The sequence below is a fragment of the Taudactylus pleione genome, unplaced genomic scaffold (assembly GCF_031769625.1).
Source record: "Taudactylus pleione unplaced genomic scaffold, aTauple2 ptg000041l, whole genome shotgun sequence".
In the NCBI taxonomy this organism is placed as follows: Eukaryota; Metazoa; Chordata; class Amphibia; order Anura; family Myobatrachidae; genus Taudactylus; species Taudactylus pleione.
In genome coordinates this window covers 49,955,663-49,975,052 of record NW_028284443.1, presented here as the reverse complement: position 1 = coordinate 49,975,052, position 19,390 = coordinate 49,955,663, and the positions used below count along the sequence as shown (strand labels likewise).

At 47.4% G+C, this 19,390-nt stretch overlaps 1 protein-coding gene across 2 annotated transcripts in view; it reads right to left on the bottom strand.

Annotated features, from left to right (window-relative positions):
• Nucleotides 1-19,390, bottom strand: part of CUL4A (cullin 4A) — a 115,232-nt gene that overhangs the window by 44,145 nt on the left and 51,697 nt on the right. For both annotated transcript variants that reach the window (XM_088458566.1, XM_088458558.1), the window contains exons 10-13: nucleotides 12,787-12,854; nucleotides 9,431-9,549; nucleotides 7,578-7,770; nucleotides 4,791-4,895 (exon numbers count right to left, since the gene is read on the bottom strand). In XM_088458566.1, coding sequence (XP_088314692.1) covers nucleotides 4,791-4,895; nucleotides 7,578-7,770; nucleotides 9,431-9,549; nucleotides 12,787-12,854 — 485 coding nt within the window. The remainder of the gene's footprint in view (nucleotides 1-4,790; nucleotides 4,896-7,577; nucleotides 7,771-9,430; nucleotides 9,550-12,786; nucleotides 12,855-19,390) is intronic.

The following is a 19,390-nucleotide window of genomic DNA, read 5'->3' as shown; positions in this document are numbered from 1 at the left end:
ACTGCGCATGCGCACGACGGAGGGAGCTCCTTCATGCGCATGAGCCAGATGCGACGAGCGAAGGACTTTCCTTCGCACGTTGTGTCTGATCAAAGGGGGCGAGCTGTCGATGTTGATTGACAGCACGCCCCCTTTGGTGGGCGTGCCTCCCTGACGGGGGCGTTCCCAAGGGAACGCCTACCGTCAGAAGCCGGCCCACTAACATCACTAGTGATGTCAGTGGGAGTGATTTTGGCTCTGATAGAGCCAAAATCACTCCGGGCCTTGCGGTTGAAAACCTCAACCGTAGGCTTTTGCTCGCAGTTTCGATGGTCGCGATGGTCACGAACATCGCGGCCATCAAACTGCACGCTCGTATAGGCTGTGGGTGGTGACCCACATCTATACGAGCGTCCAGGAGGACGCTCCATTTTTATGGAGGGCGGCCCTCATTCAGAGCGTGCGCTCTGCTCAGAGCGTCCGGCTCTGAATGAGGGCCTATATCGGTAACTATTGAGGCTGAAACTCCCCTGTCACTTAAACTCTCCCCTCTCCACCTGCAACTCAGTTTTTACAAAGCCTGATGTAGAAAACAATTGTGTGTAAAGCACAACAAAATTAACAAACGGAGGGAACCCAGTGTCCCACAGATAGACTCAGAGGAAGCAATGACTCTTCCGTTTCCATCTGTGGGACTCTGGTAGACGATGGGACTCCCCAAAGCATGGCTGAGAGGGAGTACACTCCGGCAATGCTGTGCGCAAAATTTTGCGCCTACAACTAGCAAATGGTAACAATTTATAATGGTGTGAACAAAGTTACAGATATCCATCCTGTACAACTGCTCAACCGGGGCACCCTGTTGCACCGCCCAAGAGATGCTCACAGCCCCAAGTAGAATGTGGCCTAATGGGGATCCGGGACTGGCTGCACCACAGGCAAATAAGCCTGTCTGATAGTAGATCTAATTCATCAGACAATGGACTGATTGGAACCCGGCCAGCCGACTTGTGTGCTTCAAACTAAACTAAAAGATGGATCTTGCAAAAAGAAGAGGTCCGCTCCACATAGATGCGCAATGTCCTGACCACATCCAGAAGATGGAGAGAAGAATCTCCCTCTAAAGAATTACTGCTGAAATGCCAGCAAAACAATTTGATATGGAGCCCGGAAACATCTTCAGTTGAAAAGATGGGCTTGTGTGCAAAACCAACCACCCTATCCAGGTAAAAAAATGTAGAAATACAAGAGAGCTGCCAGCTTGGACACTCTCCTTGCAGAGGCTATAGCTAACACCAAATCCCCCCCCCCCCCCAAAAAAAAAACTTTCCAGGTAAGCAACCTTAAATCTACCGAAAGGGTTAGAATAGAGCTTGCTGTAAATATTCTAAGACTGAATTCAGGACCCATGGTGGAACCGCAGGGACATAAGGGGGTTGTATCCTAACCGCCCCTTGCATAAAGGTCTGCACCTTCGGTACCAACGCTAATAACTGCTGAGGAAGGATACAATTTCTAATAAACTAGTATCTTTTATGTCAAATGACATTAAGAATTCTATACACACCATTGATAAGATGACCAGGGAGTCCATGCTGAATGTGTTTACACGTAAATGGTTCAATTCTTTGAGATTGAGCACTGTCCAAAACGAGCTATCCATTTTTTTGAACCAGAAAAAGATTCTCACCATTTGGCATAGAAATTATAATCCCAGATGCCAGCAGTCAAAGCAATTCCTGCTGCATTGCCATTCTTCTGAACGGATCTCTTGGCAAAGGAGTAGTAAAATATCTGTGTGGTCAAGGACAAGCTCTAAAATGTACCCTTGGGGTACCAAACCTCTGACCCAAAGATCCAAGGTTAATCTGTACCAGGTGTCCCGGAACTGAAGGAGATTGGCTACTACCACTGGCGCTCCAGAAGAAACCTGAAAAGCTAAGGACTTATCTCCTGGCTTGGTTCCTGAATGTTTAGCCACTACAGCCATGCACATCTAAAGTTACCCTTTCTATAACCCAGACTGTCCACTGGGGTACAGAGCCGGAGTTTTTCTAGGGAAACAAATTTGGCTAGACCTAGGGGTTTTAGCCTTAGAAGACAACACAGGCAGATAAAGACTTACCTCCTGTCTTCTGTGAAATGATGCAGTCCAATTCTGGACCGATCAACCCCTTACCCTCAAACAGAATCGCTTCCAGGGTTTTCATTCGATTCCAGATCCGCCTGCTACGACCTCAAGCACAAGGATCGCCTGGCAGAGTCTGCTAAAGCTGATTTACCAGAAAGAAGCTATATCCAAAGACACATGGCCTATACACATGGAATAGATGTGTACATGGAATATACACATGTTTTGCAATATCCAGTATGGAAAGGAGGTGTGATGAATCTACACTGTATGCCCCCTGCAAATTTGTCAATGAATGTCTCCATGGCTTTGTTCACCCAAGCCAGAGCCAGGTCTGGCCTAGAGCTATCCCTGCAAGTGTAAATAAGGACTTCCAAATGGCCTGTGTCTTATGGTCCACTGAATCCTTCATTGCTGCTGAAATGGATGTAGGAATGACTGTCGCTTTGGCCAGTCTATCAAAAGGGGATCCATCATTCAGTAGCACCTACCACAAGGCTGTACAGATGTGTCCTCTTGGGGCGCCTGGTCCCGTAAGACTCAGTTAGCGACGGGCGTCTTTTTTGTGTATTTTTGTGCAACTGTGTGTGAGCTAGTTTTACACATGCAAAGTGCTACGATGCAGTGGTCACAGATTTTTTCCATGCCAAGTTTTGTTTACAGTCTCAGTTGCACACAGATATACAAGTGTCACATATCAAATTAATCAGCTCAGTCTCCTTATGCGCCGTAGTCACATCCCATTGCGACTTAAATGCATTTTTGGCATAAAAAGACGCCAGGCACTAGCAGAGTTGCACGGGACCTGATGGCTCACTCACACCATACATATAGCACTGGCGTATTGAGGCTAGATGAGCAAAGACATCTGTATCTAACTCCAAAAAAATATACATACATTTATAAGATGGCAGAACCTTAAACCTTTTTTTTTTTTTTTTTTACATTTTAACCGAGCCTCCCCCAGGACATACTCAAAATGTGAAAATTCAGGAAACAAAACCACAATTGTAGGGGCCTCTCCCAAATTCTAAAAAAAGTCTGATAAGTAGCAATAATCAGATCATGGACTCCCACAGTATCAGGACAGGCCTCCTCCCATTCAGAATGGTCAATCCAGCCCTGAACTAGAGTCTCCTTATCCTAAAATGAAATGTCCAAGGCCTCAATATTGCATTGAACAGGCATGCTGGATGATCCGGCACGCCCGACCGATCCATATTTTCAGATAATCGACCGCATACACTGTACAATTATCTGGCCAATCCGCTGCCAGATAATTATATAGTGTATGCCCAGCTTAAGTCAAAACTACCCCCAATAAGGAATGCAGAAAAAGATGCCCCCATCTGCCTGTGGGTTGGGTACAAACTTCCCTCCCCGGTGCCCAAACCTAACCTCCGCCCTAGTAACTAAAACCTAACGTCCCCCTCCCTGCACTCTAAACCTAACCCTCCCCCCTAGCGCCTAACACGAACCCTCACCCTAGTGCCTAACCCTCCCCCTGCTACTTACCTTCGAGATGCTGGTGGTCAGGATGCCGGCGCCGGGATTTTGACAGGTGTTGGGATTCCGGCGCTGGTATTCTAAGCGCCAGCATACCCATGGCCGGATTTTGACCGCATGCCTACTCTGTAAATGATACAATTAGCAGTACAAAAAACAACCTCCTGGGAACAATGATAACAATTGCAGAGCCTCCAGCAGTCTCTTAGTCAAAAGCAAACACAGACACTCGCAGAGGCAACCTCAAGCTAGGCCATTCCATACATCAGCAGCAAGCAAGCAAGAGGAGGAGCCTTTTCTAAGCAAGTCCCTGCTGCTCTAACCAAAATGACCGCTCCCATATGCTGCTATCTAGACATGCCCAGGGACTAAAAGAAATTAATGAGTAACTGCACTTCTTACCGGAAGGGGGACTGGAGGTCTCCATTACTGCACTGGTCTCCCTAATGTGCTTTCTTTCAGCCTCTCAAAACGACTAGTGGTAAGCTGCAGCGGGATGCGACGGCTTTGGCGAGCTGGTGCTGTCCATTATCAGATGACACCGATGAAGTGACTACACCTGTAGGAGATCAACTGACCTCAGGATCCTCCCTACGCCGCATATAGACTGACAAACCCCACAGGGGCAGGTTCCAGTCGGTGTTTGTGCCCATCTAACACGTCCAGGCACTACACTCGGGTACTCTGTGAAAGGCTAAAAAAAAAAATAAAAGCCTCCAAACATCTTGTTGTCTCTCCTGCAGGCACTAAATAAAAAACTGAGTTACAGGTGTAGAGGTGAGGGTTTAAGAAGGAGAGGTTTCAACCAATTTAGTGCCTACTCCTCAGCTTTCTCACTTTACTCATCTTCTACCAGTGTCCCCGAGATGGGACGAAAGAGGAATGAATTGTGCGTTAGGTCTTACTGAACTACCGCAAAACTTTTTTTTTGTTGTTGTGAGGAGTTGTCCTTTAATAAATAGCAGTGGAAGGGCTAGAATTACTACTCAGCATAATAAATGGAGAAGAATGCAAATACATTTCTGGAAACTAACCCCTTAGAACTATTGATATGCTATACAAAAAAAGTTAGCAAAATAAATAATACAGTAATATCATGCATAAAGTGTGATTGCATCAAATAAAGACTGCTTTGTAGAACATGTGCTATTGTTCTATTAAATAATCCACATACCATGGATGAATCTAAAAATTATCATAATTTTATCGAGGAATCTCTCCAGCTCTTCATCAGTGGCTTCTTTGTTTCCAGAGCGTAACTTAGAATCAACATATTTGGCTGTAGAGAAAATTAATTGTGTTATATATTTATTTTTTATTGTTATATATGAAGTTTAGCAAATTAAATGTAGTTTTGCAATAAATTCAAGTGAGAGTCTTCATTCTGCTGAATTATTGGTTGAATTTGATGGAAACTAGTACCCTCAAGTGGTCATTAAACTCTATTGCATTGTAAAAATATATTAGTTAAGCACCCAGGCCTTAACTGTCCTCCGTGTCTCTATCCAGCACAGGATCAGGCGATTATACCAATTTGATGCCAGAGATGCAGGCAACAAAATCCCAATCCAACAATTCTAAGTTTCATACATCAGTGTACAATATAGGTTTTCTGGGTTTATGAACAAGTACAATGTATAAAGCTTGTTAGGCTTTTCTTCCCCTTTCCCTAGTCGAAAATAAAATAAACATGGAGAAACCTGGAAATAAAAATTTGGTTGACAACAAAATATTCACAGCATAAATTCTATGGTAAAGTACCCAATATACCTGAGAAAATCTGGTGCAACTGTTGTGCTCGTAGAGGTCATTACACCACACACAGAGCAACTTGCTCTGTGCCTACAACAGCAGCATGGTGTCCAATACAGCAGAGAAATACATATAGTATCTTCAAATCCAGACACACAGCTACCATTATACCACAGAGTTACTTGCATAACATTAAATCCAGATTCTATACAAAGGAACCTTCAAATTCAGACGTACAGCTATCATTATACCAGAGGAACTTGTCTACCTTGAAATTCAGACGTACAGCTATCATTATACCAGAGGAACTTGTCTACCTTCAAATTCAGACGTACAGCTATCATTATACCAGAGGAACTTGTCTACCTTGAAATTCAGGCATACAGCTACCCTTATACCACACAGGAACTTCTGTCCCTCCAAATTCAGACGTACAGCTACCCTTATACCAGAGGAACTTCTGTCCCTCTAAATTCAGATGTACAGCTACCAATATACCACAGAGGAACTGCTGTCCCTCCAAATTCAGACATACAGCTACCCTTATACCACAGAGGAACATGTGTACCTATAAATTCAGACATACAGCTACCCTTATACCACAGAGGAACATGTGTACCTCCAAATTCAGACATACAGCTACCCTTATACCACAGAGGAACATGTGTACCTCCAAATTCAGACATACAGCTACCCTTATACCACAGAGGAACATGTGTACCTTCAAATTCAGACATACGGGATGTACTTTGGAAGTCGACTGTCTAAATCCCGACCGCCAGGGGGGGTTAGGTTTAGGGCTCCTGGGGAGGACTTAGGGTTAGCCACCCCCCCCCAGGGAGGTTAGGGTTAGGCTAGGGGAAGGTGGGTTAGGGTTAGGCACCCACGGGGCGAGGTTAGGGCTCGGCACCCAAGGGGACTTAGGTTTAGGCGGCGGGGAAGGGGGGGTTAGGTTTAGGCACCCCTAAGGGAGGGTTGGGGGGGGGGGGGGGAATTAGGTTAGCGATACTTACCTTCTAGACAATCTGGATTTTCACCCTTGCCGGACTGCTGCGGTCGGGATTTGAACCTACTACACCCAGAGATACAGCTACCCTTATACCAGAGAGGAACTTGTGTACCTTTAAATTCAGATGTACAGCTACCCTTATACCACACAGGAACTTGTGTACCTTCAAATTCAGACATACAACTACCCTTATACCACAGAGGAACTTCTGTACCTCCAAATTCAGATATACAGCTACCATGATCAGTGATCGCACTGAGCGACAAAATATGTGGGTCCAAGGGAACCGCCACCTTAAAAAAAATGGGGTCCTACCTGAACATTTCTGGGTCCCATCATAATTTGTGCTTTGGAGCCTCTCAGACCTCCCCACATGCCACCGCACTTACTCACATATCCTAGAATGCCCATCTGATACCCCCAAGAGCATCAGTTTTGTACATAGAGGTCAGACAGCAGGAGAAGGGGCTGTGTGCCACTGGGTATTAGAGGTGGAGAGTAGCCGCGGACAGGAGGAGGTGGAGGGGTAGGCAGGTGCAGGAGAAAGGGCTAGGTGCCACTAAGTATTGGAGGGGGAGAGCAGTCGCTGACAGGAGGAGGTGGAGGGGTAGGCACGGACAGAAGAAGGGTCTGTTTGCCACTGGGTATTAGAGGGAGAGACCAGCCCCTGACAGGAGGTGGAGGGGTAGGCAGGTGCAGAAGAAGGGGCTGAGTGCCACTGGGTATTAGAGGTGAGAGGAACCACTGATAGGACGAGGTGGAGGGGAGCTGGATACAAGAAGTGTAAGCAGGGACAGGGGAAGTGCTGGGTTCCATCGGGTATTAGAGTTGGAGGGGAGGTGGTGATTAAATGCAGAAAGCTGGGGACTGCTGGGGCCAGGCGCGCTGTGGTACTCCCACATTCACAGCAGCCTCCCCCCCCCCCCCCCCCAAGCCCCCACCCGCTGCGCTACCTCCTTTAGCTATAGCACGTATTTGCGATCACTGATTATACCACAGAGGACCTTGTGTACCTTAAATTCAGACAGACAGCTACCCTTATACCACAGAGGACCTTGTGTACCTTCAAATTCAGCCATACAGCTGCCATTATACCACAGGGCAACATATGTCCTTATAGGTTGCACAGTATTATGCCTATTACATCCCTTGTAAGTTGTGTTGTGTAGTGGACCATATACCAGAAATTAACTTGAATACCTATAAGTTCTGCTGGCTTATTTGTTCTCTTGTTGACAAATGTTTCAAATGATTCCTTCATCGTATTGACAAACTTTTCATTCTTTTGGAAGCAGACACAGATTATATGATCGACTTTATCCTTAAAATCGAGCAACTCCTGCACCATGTCTTTGTCCTTTTCTGGATTCACCACTATGGAACTCCCAAAGCTCTGTAAAGAAAGTGAGAAATATAGAGTCCATGAAAACTCCACTGCCAATTCGATTGGGTTGTCACAAGAAAATAAACTCATTAGGAAGGGTTAAAGACACCAGTAAAGCAAAAGTATTATGGAATACAGATACAGGAGTGCAAGCAGTTATAAAAACGTGATGCATAAGACACTGTATACATTGATACAGTTGCGTCCTCATACACCTAGCCTTAATAGGTCATGTGGCGCAAGACATCTGGCGCGAGTGACCTGTGCCGACTGGTGTAGCCTCTTTTTCACTCGTTTGCGTCTTAGTCACAACGTGATGCAACAAAACCGCTTTATGAGACTGCACTGATTAATCTGATACACAACACTTGTATATCTGTGTGCGACGGAGTCTAAATGAACTTGGTGAGAATAAAAAAAAAAGCCGCAGTCGATGCTTCGTAGCATTTCGCATACAGATTCAGAAGCTTTCTATAGTTCCCTAAATTGAACTAAAACATCGGTGAACACACATCTTTCGTTTTAGATTGGAAGCTTGTGAGCAGATCCCTCTTACCTCTCGTTCTGTCTATTACCCAATCTCGCCTCATTACTGTTTTATTCCCAATTGTAAAGTGCAACGGAATATGCTGATGCTACATAAGTAAATGTTAATAATAATAACAATGAACAGCAGTTAACACATACTATGGGGCATATTCAATTAGCCGGGAAAAGTCAGCTAAGTTTCGCCTCCCGGACTTTCCGCCTACATCGCATATGTTTGGAGAAAAGTATTTTCGTGCACGCGACCGCTTTTCGTCCAATTAAATTCCAAAGGACGAGAAAACGGGACCCAGCCAAACACAAACAGGCGCAAAAAGTGCAGTCAGTTTTGGGGAAATCAGCCTGACACCCCCCAAAAGATGCACTGACATTGGGGATCACTATAGATACCCCCGAATAGCCCTGCTGAAGGTATATGGGGTACTTAAATGATCTCAATAGCTACTATTTAGCGCCTTTGCATAAGTGTTGAAGAAAAGCATTTTGCATTATTTTTCAGTGAAAAAAAGAAGTAGTCCCAGCAAAATTGGGGTACCTGAAAATGGGTGCTAACATTTTTAAGTTGTTAAAATGAAGTTTTACAAAACATAAAAAATCCACCTGTCACAAGTACCTGCAATTAAAAAAAAACACCTGGGGCATACTTGGCGATCCTCCTGGTGTGTATTTTGCTAGCTTTTAGCTTTGTCCCCAAACTTTTTTTTTTTTTTGTCCCCAAAACAAAAGTACTTTTTTGGGGTGTTCCTTTTTTTTTTTATAGGCAGTTTACCTTTGGGGGACTGTCCCAAGGGTGCTGGGGGGTTTTCCAAAGTGTGCACTCCAAAACCGCAATTCTGCACTTCTTTTCGACCCCTATTCATAGGCGAATCTTCTTCGCCGGGTTCATACCAACGAAAAGTTTTCGCCTAGCAAAATAACGTCACCGGCGAGAACTTTTTTCGCAGAAAACGGCTTATCGTGGCTAATTGAATACGGCCCTTAGATCATATCACAAAAAACAACATGCACTACCTTATTAAGGTGCTGGAAACTGTAGCATTTCCAAGGAAATTGCTAAATGTTAAGAGAAATACACTCTTTTATATTGAAACTGTACAGATGTGAAGAAGAAATCATAGCATACTTTAATATACTCGCCCCAGTGCTGCAGCAGGATTGCCTGACCACCTCTGACCCGACTGTAGAGTTGATACATAAGCGTCAGGTCTGGAACTCTGTTTTCAGTCAGCATACTCTTCAGACCTGTGTGTACATAACCATACACAACCTTTACAATGGATAAAGTGTACACAGTGTTGCTTTTTTTTTTTATAAAAATTAACTCTGTATTGAAAAAGTAATATATTTAATGGAATGAGGCAAATTAAATGTCTGCCTGTGACTAAGAAGTTTGCTGCCGAAATCAAGACGCAATGCGGGCTCTCCTGACTGATAGACACTGATTAGCGGTAGCCGAAGGCTGTAATTCAGATGGGGGCATGGCCCAGGTGTTGCATGCCCCAGGACATAGGAGGGAGGAGGCTCATTCAAATCCTTGTCTTCAGCTCTCCTCATTTATTCGCCTTCTCATCCTGCTTCCATTTTAGCTGCCTGTCGTGCCATACTGCTTGCACAATAATATAGGCACACAGTGGAAGAAGTCTCCGGGTGTGCCTCTGCCACTCATCCCTTCACGGGTGTGTCTCTGCCCCTCATCCCTCCACGGGTGTGCCTCTGCCCCTCATCCCTCCACGGGTGTGCCTCTGCCCCGCATCCCTCCACGGGTGTGCCTCATCCCTCCACAAGTGTGCCTCAGCCCCTCATCCCTCCACAAGTGTGCCTCAGCCCCTCATCCCTAAACAAGTGTGCCTCAGCTTCTTTTTACCTCCACAAGTGTGCCTCAGCCCCTCACCCCTCCACAAGTGTGCCTCAGCCCCTCATCCCTCCACCAGAGTGCCTCAGACCCTCATCCCTCCCACAAGTGGGCCTCAGACCCTCATCCCTCCCACAAGTGGGCCTCAAACCCTCATCCCTCCCACAAGTGGGCCTCAGACCCTCATCCCTCCCACAAGTGGGCCTCAGACCCTCATCCCTCCCACAAGTGGGTCTCAGACCCTCATCCCTCCCACAAGTGGGCCTCAGAGCCTCATCCCTCCCACAAGTGGGCCTCATACCCTCATCCCTCCCACAAGTGGGCCTCAGACCTTCCTCTCCAAAGTGTCTCGCTGACTCTGTCGCTGCCCTCATTCGCATGTTTGATTCCGCTCTCTATCGCTTGTCGCTGCCGATAAGAAGCATTGTGGATGAACAGGAGCAAGATAGTGTTTAACACAATTTTTTCTTTAATAAACCATTTGGACTTTTCTCACTTACCATTATCTATAACCAGCAATCACCATTTAAAAAAAAAACTTTATTTCTTGATTATAGAACTTCTGTGTTGTCCTTAAAGATTCTTTCATTGTATTTAACAAATATTTTTCATTTATTTTGTAAATTGTTTTTCTATTTTATACACAGTCGAGTCACATTATTATGACCACCAGTTAATAGCCAGAGTAACCGCCGTGTGCAGCATGGACAGCAGCTAGACCGGCTGGGAGTGACTCAATAAGGTGCTGGTAGGTTGGCACAGGTATCTGTAGCAGTGCATCCCACAGCTGCTAGAGGGTGCGTGGTGGAGTATCCATAGAGCAAACACAACGCCCACAGATGCTCTATTGGGTGCAAGTCTGGGGAATTACGGGGCCACTTTGAAGTCAATGTCCTGCTCGTTCTACCACTGTCGGACATTTCTAGCCTTGTGACCTGTCACACTGTCTTGCTGGAAGATCCCATATGTGCTCTGCAAGGATGGTTTAATAACCAAATCGGTTGAGGGTGCCTTCTACATGGATGAGTGGGCCCAGAGAATGCCATGAAAACATTTCCCAGACCATAACGCTGCCACCACCAGCTTGTGTTCTTCCAGCAATGGTTGCAGGGTGTTTGTTCTCCGATGTTTCTCGCCTGACACGCCAATGTCCATCTGTTCGATGAAGCAGATAACGTGACTCATTGTAGAAGGCAACCCTTCACCAATAAGCGGAGGTGCAATTCCAATACAGACGTGAAAATTGAAGCCTTTTCCGCCAATGCACCTTCGTTAGCATAGGTGCAGTGATCATCCGTTTGCTTCGGAGCCCCATAAGCAGCAGAGTTCGCTGAACGGTCAGTCCCCAGGTTCATTTTGATGGTGAGCTACTCCACTGTAGCGCATTGGTCGGCCCTTATGCACCTTCATAGCCAACGTTCACCTCTCGCATCAATGGCACATGGTGGTCCGCAGTTTCCACGTCGGTTATTCGTAATGATGCCATTTGTTCAGTCACTATACACCTTCATCACAGCAGCACATGAACAGTTCACAAACTGCGCTGTTTCAGAAATCCTGCTACCCTTGGCCCGAAAGCCAATAATCATCCCTTTTACCCATGACAGCAAAGAGTGATATGCGTGTAGACGACCTATCGCACACCTTATATACCCATCAAGACAGCGCATGGCACATGACGTACTTCATGGGCTATGCGCTGCCGACATGTAGGAGGTGGTCATAATAATGTGACGTGTGTGTGTGTATTATGCAGAGAGGCTGGCACGTTTTAGCTGTTAAATGATAATTGCACCCACTGCCTTTCAAATTACGTCGCCTGGCGTGGAGAGGAATATATAGTAGTCCGAAAGGCAGCATTAAAATGATCATACGTTTGTGTATGTGTCATGTGGGAACTTATGATGGAATGTGGAAAAGTCTGAGGATCATTCGTATTCCCACTAGGCTGTTTTAGCGGGGGCGCCGCACCCTGCCTGATTTTAAAAGAGCAAAATGCGGCCTGCCCTTTTAGCGGCGTCCCACTAAAACAGCCTGCCCTGAGCCTTCGCGTGTGGGAAAAGTTGCGGAAACAGGTTACCGCCCAGTGAATAGACGTTGTGCGCATGCGCACGTCATCTATTCACAGTGAGGGGGGGGGGGGGGAGTGCTGGGTACGCTCCCAAGTGAGACAAATTAGGGTTATGTCACAAGGAGACGCCCCCTTCGGATGCGCAGAACGGCAACCCCAGCGCCCTGGCAGCTTTCAGGCGGAAACACTAGTCATGAGATGCATGTTAGTACTGTGGAGGAGGGCATCGTAGCAAGTACTTACTCTGGGCGCCAGGGCCCTGCCCGGTTTATCTGTACTGGACCCTACAACTTATGATAGCAGCCCTGTTTGCAAATATTGACACAGAATAAGAATATTGATGGAAAAAGACACGCCACATAGGGCCTTAATGCAAGTGATTCAACAAACTAAATATTCTTCTGAAAATAATAATTTCCTTATTGGTTTCTTACAGTTAAGGTCACAAAACTGAAGGGCACAAAATACTTTACAATTACATTTCATTCCTGAATTACAAATAGATTAATACTGGACTGCTTACTAACAACTTAAATTGATGTAACAGAGTGTTTACCTTTTTGCAAGATGGCTACCAAATGTTCTCCCAGTAGCTGTTTTTCCACACAAGCTATTAGAGGTTTACTGTGTGAGAAGATAGAGCAGGTTACTAGCTTGCTACAGAATATGGCAATGGAACACACATGCAAGTTAGAAACTCTTGAAGGCCATATTGAGTTCAGTGTTTCATGACCAACCAATTTCCACATCTTGTTGATGTGCTAGTTTGACTGGGAACAAAGGGGGTCAATCCTATTAGGTACGAGAGGGGCAAGTTGATGTTGCCATGATGTGGAAATGATCTTACCCCAGACACACACAGATTTCTGTACGAAGCCCTATGGCGCCGAGAACAAAAATCATTGAGTCTGAAGTTAGTGTAAGTGCGGTATATAGTTATACTTTCTCGCACCAATAGCATTGACCCCAAAGTTCATTCCTAAGCAATAATATGAGATATGGTAAGAACTTACCTTTGTTATCTCTATTTCTACGAAGTCCATAGGGTTCCACAGGATACCTTGGGGTATAGGTGATGACGTCAAGCATCGGGCACCATAGAGTTAAGTTTTCAGCCTCCCAGGATGCACTAGGGTCCCCCTCCTATATACCCCGCCCCCGAGCCAAGGCATCTCAATTACGTACCAAGCCATAGGCCGGAGGAGGAGAAGGAAGAGAGAAAAAAAGATCTGGACACACACAAGAATCACATTCTCACCAGAGGGAGACGGAAAAACCGGTGACCAGAGCAAAGCCCATCTGCAGCACAGGTGTGACAGGGCGGGAGTCCTGTGGAACCCTATGGACTTCGTAGAAATAGAGATAACAAGGGTAAGTTCTTACCATATCTCATATTTTCTACATCAGGGTCCATAGGGTATCCACAGGATACCTTGGGGATGTCCCAAAGCAGTATCCTTTAAGGGTGGGGACGCTCCTGTGCTGAAAAGAGAATCCACCACCCGAAGGAAGCATCCTGAGAGGCAAAGGTGTCAAACGCGTAATACCTCACAAAGGTATGGACCGAGGACCATGTGGCAGCCTTGCAGATCTGGACTGCAGAGGCATCACGTCGAGCAGCCCACGAAGGACCCACAGACCTAGTGGAATGAGCCCTCACAGAAGAAGGAACCGGAAGGCCTTCATGAAGATAAGCTTCAGGAATGGCCATACGAATCCAGCATGCCAAAGTTTGCTTTGAAGCAGGTCAACCCTTTTTACGGAAGCCATAGAGGACAAACAAGGCGTCCGACTTCCTAAACGAAGAAGTGCGGTCAACATAAATCTTTAAGGCCCGCACAATGTCCACAGTGGCCTCACCCACTGAAAGATCAGGTGAGTTAAAAGCCGGCACAACGATTTCCTTGTTGATGTGAAAACTGGAAACAACTTTAGGAAGGAAACCAGGACGAGTGCGCAGCACCGCCCTGTTCCTATGAAAAATCAGAAAAGGGGGTCTACATGAGAGAGCCCCTAAGTCAGAAACATGTCTGGCCGAAGCAATGGCCAGAACGAAAATTGTTTTAGCTGTCAGCTATTTGAGGTCCGCTGAGCCCAGTGGTTCAAACGGCGGTCCCTGGAGAGCCCTCAGGACCACAGCTAAATCCCAAGGCGCCACCGGTGGAACAAAGGGTGGCTGAATTCTGAGAACACCCTGCATAAAGGTGCGCACATCAGGGATTGCAGCAATCCTACGATGGAATCAGACGGATAGGGCAGACACCTGCACCTTCAGAGACGCAAGGCAAAGCCCATGGTCCAGTCCCGCCTGTAGGAAAGCTAACACTCTAGACAGACGGAACACCCGAGGAGCATAACCTCTCGGCCGACACCACTGGAAGAACGTATGCCACACACGATGGTATATCCTTGCAGGGGATGGTTTCCAAGCCCTTAGCATTGTTTGCACAACAGAGCTGGAAAACCCCCTGGACCTTAACATGGCCGTCTCAACAGCCACGCCGTCAAAGACAACAGAGTCAGGTCCGGGTGAAGACAAGGACCCTGTGACAGGAGGTCCGGGTGTAACGGCAACCGCAGAGGAATGTCCACGGACAGTCCCTGGAGGTCTGAGAACCAGTGCCTCCGGGGCCACGCGGGAGCTATCAACAGGAGCGTCCCTCCTTCCTGTTTGAATTTCCGGATTACCCGTGGAAGAAGGAAAAACGGAGGAAACAGATAAGCAAACCGGAACGTCCACCGGACGGACAGAGCATCCACAAGAGACGCCTTTTCGTCTCTTGTGCGAGACCCGTACACCGGCAACTTGTTGTTGTGCCGTGACGCCATGAGGTCAATCTCTGGAAGACCCCACCTGTCCACCAGAAGTTGAAAGACGTCCTGGTGCAGAGACAAATCCCCCGGATGAACATCGGCGACTGAGAAAGTCCGCCTCCCAGTTTAGGACTCCCGGGATGAATACTGCTGATATGGCCGGGAGATTGCGCTCCGCCCAAACCAGGATTCAGGACACCTCTACGAGAGCCGCCCGACTTCGGGTTCCTCCTTGCCGATTTATGTAGGCCATGGTGGTAGCGTTGTCCGACTGGACCTGCACTGGGTGACCTTGGAGAACCCGATGTGCCTACTGGAGAGCATTGAAAACCGCGCGGAGCTCCAAGATGTTTATTTGGAAGCTCTGTTTCCGCCCGAGTCCACCTGCCCTGGAACAAGTGTGGACCAGTGACTGCTCCCCAGCCCCGAAGACTGGCGTCCGTTGTCAACAGGACCCAATTCGTCACCCAAAATGCACGACCCTTGTTGAGATCGGTCGTCTGCAACCACCAGGCAAGGAACAGGCGAACCTCCGGAGTGAGCACCATCGTCTGGGATTTTAGACTCTGCGGCAGTCCATTCCATTTGGATAGGATCAATTGCTGCAGAGGTCTGGAGTGAAACTGGGCATATTCCACCATGTCGACTACTGACACCATGGAGCCCAGTAACCTCATCGCCGAGTGCAGAGACACACGGCGATTCTGCAGACAACTGTGCACCCTCAACTGCAAGGCAGAGATCTTTTACCCCGTCACAAAGATCCTTTGCTGTCCGGAGTCCAATAAGGCTCCGAGGTGCAGAATCCTCTGAGACGGGATCAGGGAGGACTACTGCCAGTTTATCAAGCAGCCGTGCCGTTGCAGTACCGCAATGGTCAGGTCCAAGTGGCGTAGAAGGAGCTCTGGAGATCCTGCCACCAACAGAAGGTCGTCCAAGTACGGCAACATGCGGACTCCCTGCAGCCGCAGGGAAGCCGCCATGACCGCCATCACCTTGGTGAATACACGTGGTGCTGTCGCCAGCCCAAAAGGTAACGCCCGGAACTGAAAGTGGTCGTTGCGGATTGCAAACCTGAGGTACTGTTGATGGCGTAAAAGAATAGGGACATGCAGGTAAGCGTCCTGTATGTCCAACGACACCATGTAATCCCCAGGTTCCAGCGCCAGAATGATGGACCGTAGGGTCTCCATCCGAAACTTCGGCACCCGCAAAGACCTGTTGAGTGCTTTGAGGCTGAGGATCGGACGATACGACCCATTGGGTTTCTGCACCAAAAACAGATTGGAATAGAAACCCTGGCCCCTCTGGGAGAATGGAACAGGCACTATAACTCCAGCCTGGAGCATAGTGTGCAAAACCTTCCGCAGTTCCAAGGCTTTGTTCCGGTCTGATGGGAGACCCGTGGTGAAAAATCGAGATGGGGGCCTGTGCCGAAAGAAGAGGGCGTACCCGTGAGAAACCACCTCGAGAACCCAAGTGTCTGTCGTGGTAACCGACCAACACTGGGCGAACTGCAGCAGGCGGCCTCCCACTTTGGGATCCCCCAAAGGGAGGCCCGGACCGTCAGGCCGCAGGCTTGTCATCTGGCTTAGGGGCCGGACGTCTGGTACTCCAGGCCTGTTTCCGGGGCTTGGACGATTTTTTGGGGCCAGCCTGACGGGGAAAAGACTGTGCTTTAGGCCTACCCTGGGCCCTATAAGGCCGAAAGGACGACGTACCTGAACTGGAAGGAACTGCAGCAGACAGGGGACATGCAGATTTGGCTGCCGCCAGAGTGGCTACAATTTTGTCCAGATCCGGACCAAATAGGACTTCTCCATTAAAAGGCAAAGCTTCCAAGCTCTTTTTGGAATCAGCGTCCAAGATCGCAACCATAAGGTGCGACGAGCAGCTACAGCTGCCGAAGAAATCCGCGACGCCAGGGTACTGATATCTAAAGCCGCTTCAATGATATAAGTGGCCGAATCCCGGAGATTGCCTATCAACTCGGTCTGTTCAGCCGAACAGTCGGAATCGAAAGACGCCTCCAAACTATCAGCCCAGCGCTCCATAGCTCTGGCTACCCAACAAATGGCCATAGCCGGCCTAGCTGCCCCCCCCGCAAGGGAATAAACGGACTTTAGGCAGATCTCCATCTTACGGTCCGTAGCATCCTTCAAGGAAGACATGGAGGGCATGGGCAATGTGGCACTACGAACTAGGCGTGTCACATGAGAATCCACCTGTGGAGGGGATTCCCACTTAGAAAAATTATTATCCTCAAACGCATAAGCCACCGCCAAGCATCTCTGAGGCTGATACCGTTTGCCAGGATGTTTCCACGCCTCCTCTAAATGGGGTCACCGCTAGCAGTGACCCCAGATGCTTACAAGCATCCCCGGATCAGTACCAGCGTTCTGGTACCGGCGGGGGTGTAGGGAAGACAGCATGGACGTCAGTACTGACTGTCCATGCTGTACATCCAGATGAGCAGCCACCGCTGCTTTGAAGAAAACTTCAGGGGCTATCCTTAGCCCCCCTCTATCAGGTGCATCCGACTCCGGCCAAACGAAACTGAGATGCCTTGGCTCGGGGGCGGGGTATAGGAGGGGGACCCTAGTGCATCCTGGGAGGCTGAAAACGTAACTCTATGGTGCCCGATGCCTGACGTCATCACCTATACCCCAAGGTATCCTGTGGATACCCTATGGACCCTGATGTAGAAAATTTAATTTTATATAGTTCGTTACATGGCAAAATAAACTACAATACAATTAAGCAATGTGTTCAATGACAACAAATACCAAGGGTTCATTTTTATGTTGTGAGGGTAGGAAGACATTTGAAGATGAGGTTTCAGTCTACCTAATCCTTATCCGCTCTTGCCCATATTTCATCTTAGACTGTCGCTAGTAGGTCCTACAACAACACTCCACCATGTTGTGTCTCAGAAGCTACCTTAATCCATCACCACAGCATCCAGTGACTAAGGTCAGTCTCCAGTTTCATTTGTCACCTTGCTGTGTGTTTGGTATATAACGCAGAAGCTGAGTCCTTCCTTCTGTACTACTAGTGGCTGAATTTACATAGCTGTTACCACCCGGTGAACAACATACAGCAGAAAAGGTATAGTCAGAACAGATGAGGCACTAGTCAGTTAAATAATTTATAGCGTAAAATAAATTTTTCCTAATATATATTGTACATCAAAAGCACATCAATATAAATACAATATAATTACAACCACCTTTATCAGACAATGTTGATCTCTACCGATATCAACACAGACAAAACTGAGCAAGTTATCATCACTTTGGCTTACAAAGCAATGGATAATAAGAAATTAGAATAAATAGTCTAGCTACTCAATAGTTGGGACAGGAAAACATATAGTGACATTGCAATTTAGTTGCTATTAGTACGTTTCATCCAGTAATTGAAACACTGTATCGTAGCAGACAGGTTGTAAACTGGAATTAGTAAACTGGCAAATATGAAGCGAGTTATAATGAAACACCAGAGCAGGGAGCGACACCCTAGGCAGTAAAGAGGAACTGCACAGGTTGTGATAGGTGCAGGGTGCTAGAATGAACACTGAAATGGGAACCACTTTGAAGTCCCAAAACCAAGGTACACCAACACTTCCCAGAGCAACAGTGTACTGACACCAGGGCTCCCAGAACACTGGCCTGCCAACACCAGGGCTCCCGAAAAACACTGGCCTGCCAACACCAGGGCTCCCGAAACACTGGCCTGCCAACACCAGGGCTCCCGAAACACTGGCCTGTCCAAACTAGGGCTCCCAAAAACACTGGCCTGCCAAAACCAGGGCTCCTGAGATAATGGCATAACCTTAGGGTTCCCAGAAAAATGGCGTATTGTCACATATTCCCACAACAATGGCACACCGAAATTTCAGTTCCAACAACAATGGCGTACTGACATCTGAGTAAACATCTTAGTACTAAATCAACATTATTGCCACAATGTTACAATGGTGTAATGACTCTAGTGTTCCCACAACAATGGCGTACCGACACAAGGGTTCCCAGAACAATGGCATACCAACACAAGGGTTCCCAGAACAATGGCGTACCTACACAAGGGTTCCCAGAACAATGGCGTGCGTACCGACACAAGGGTCCCAGAACAATGGCGTGCCGACACAAGGGTTCCCAAAACAATGGCGTGCGTACCAACACAAGGGTTCCCAGAACAATGGCGTACCGACACAAGGGTTCCCAGAACAATGGCGTACCGACATATAAGGGTTCCCAAAATAATGGTATACTCACACCAGGGTTCCCAGAACAATGGCGTTCCGACACTAGGGCTTCCAGAACAATGGTGTACTGAAAAAAGGG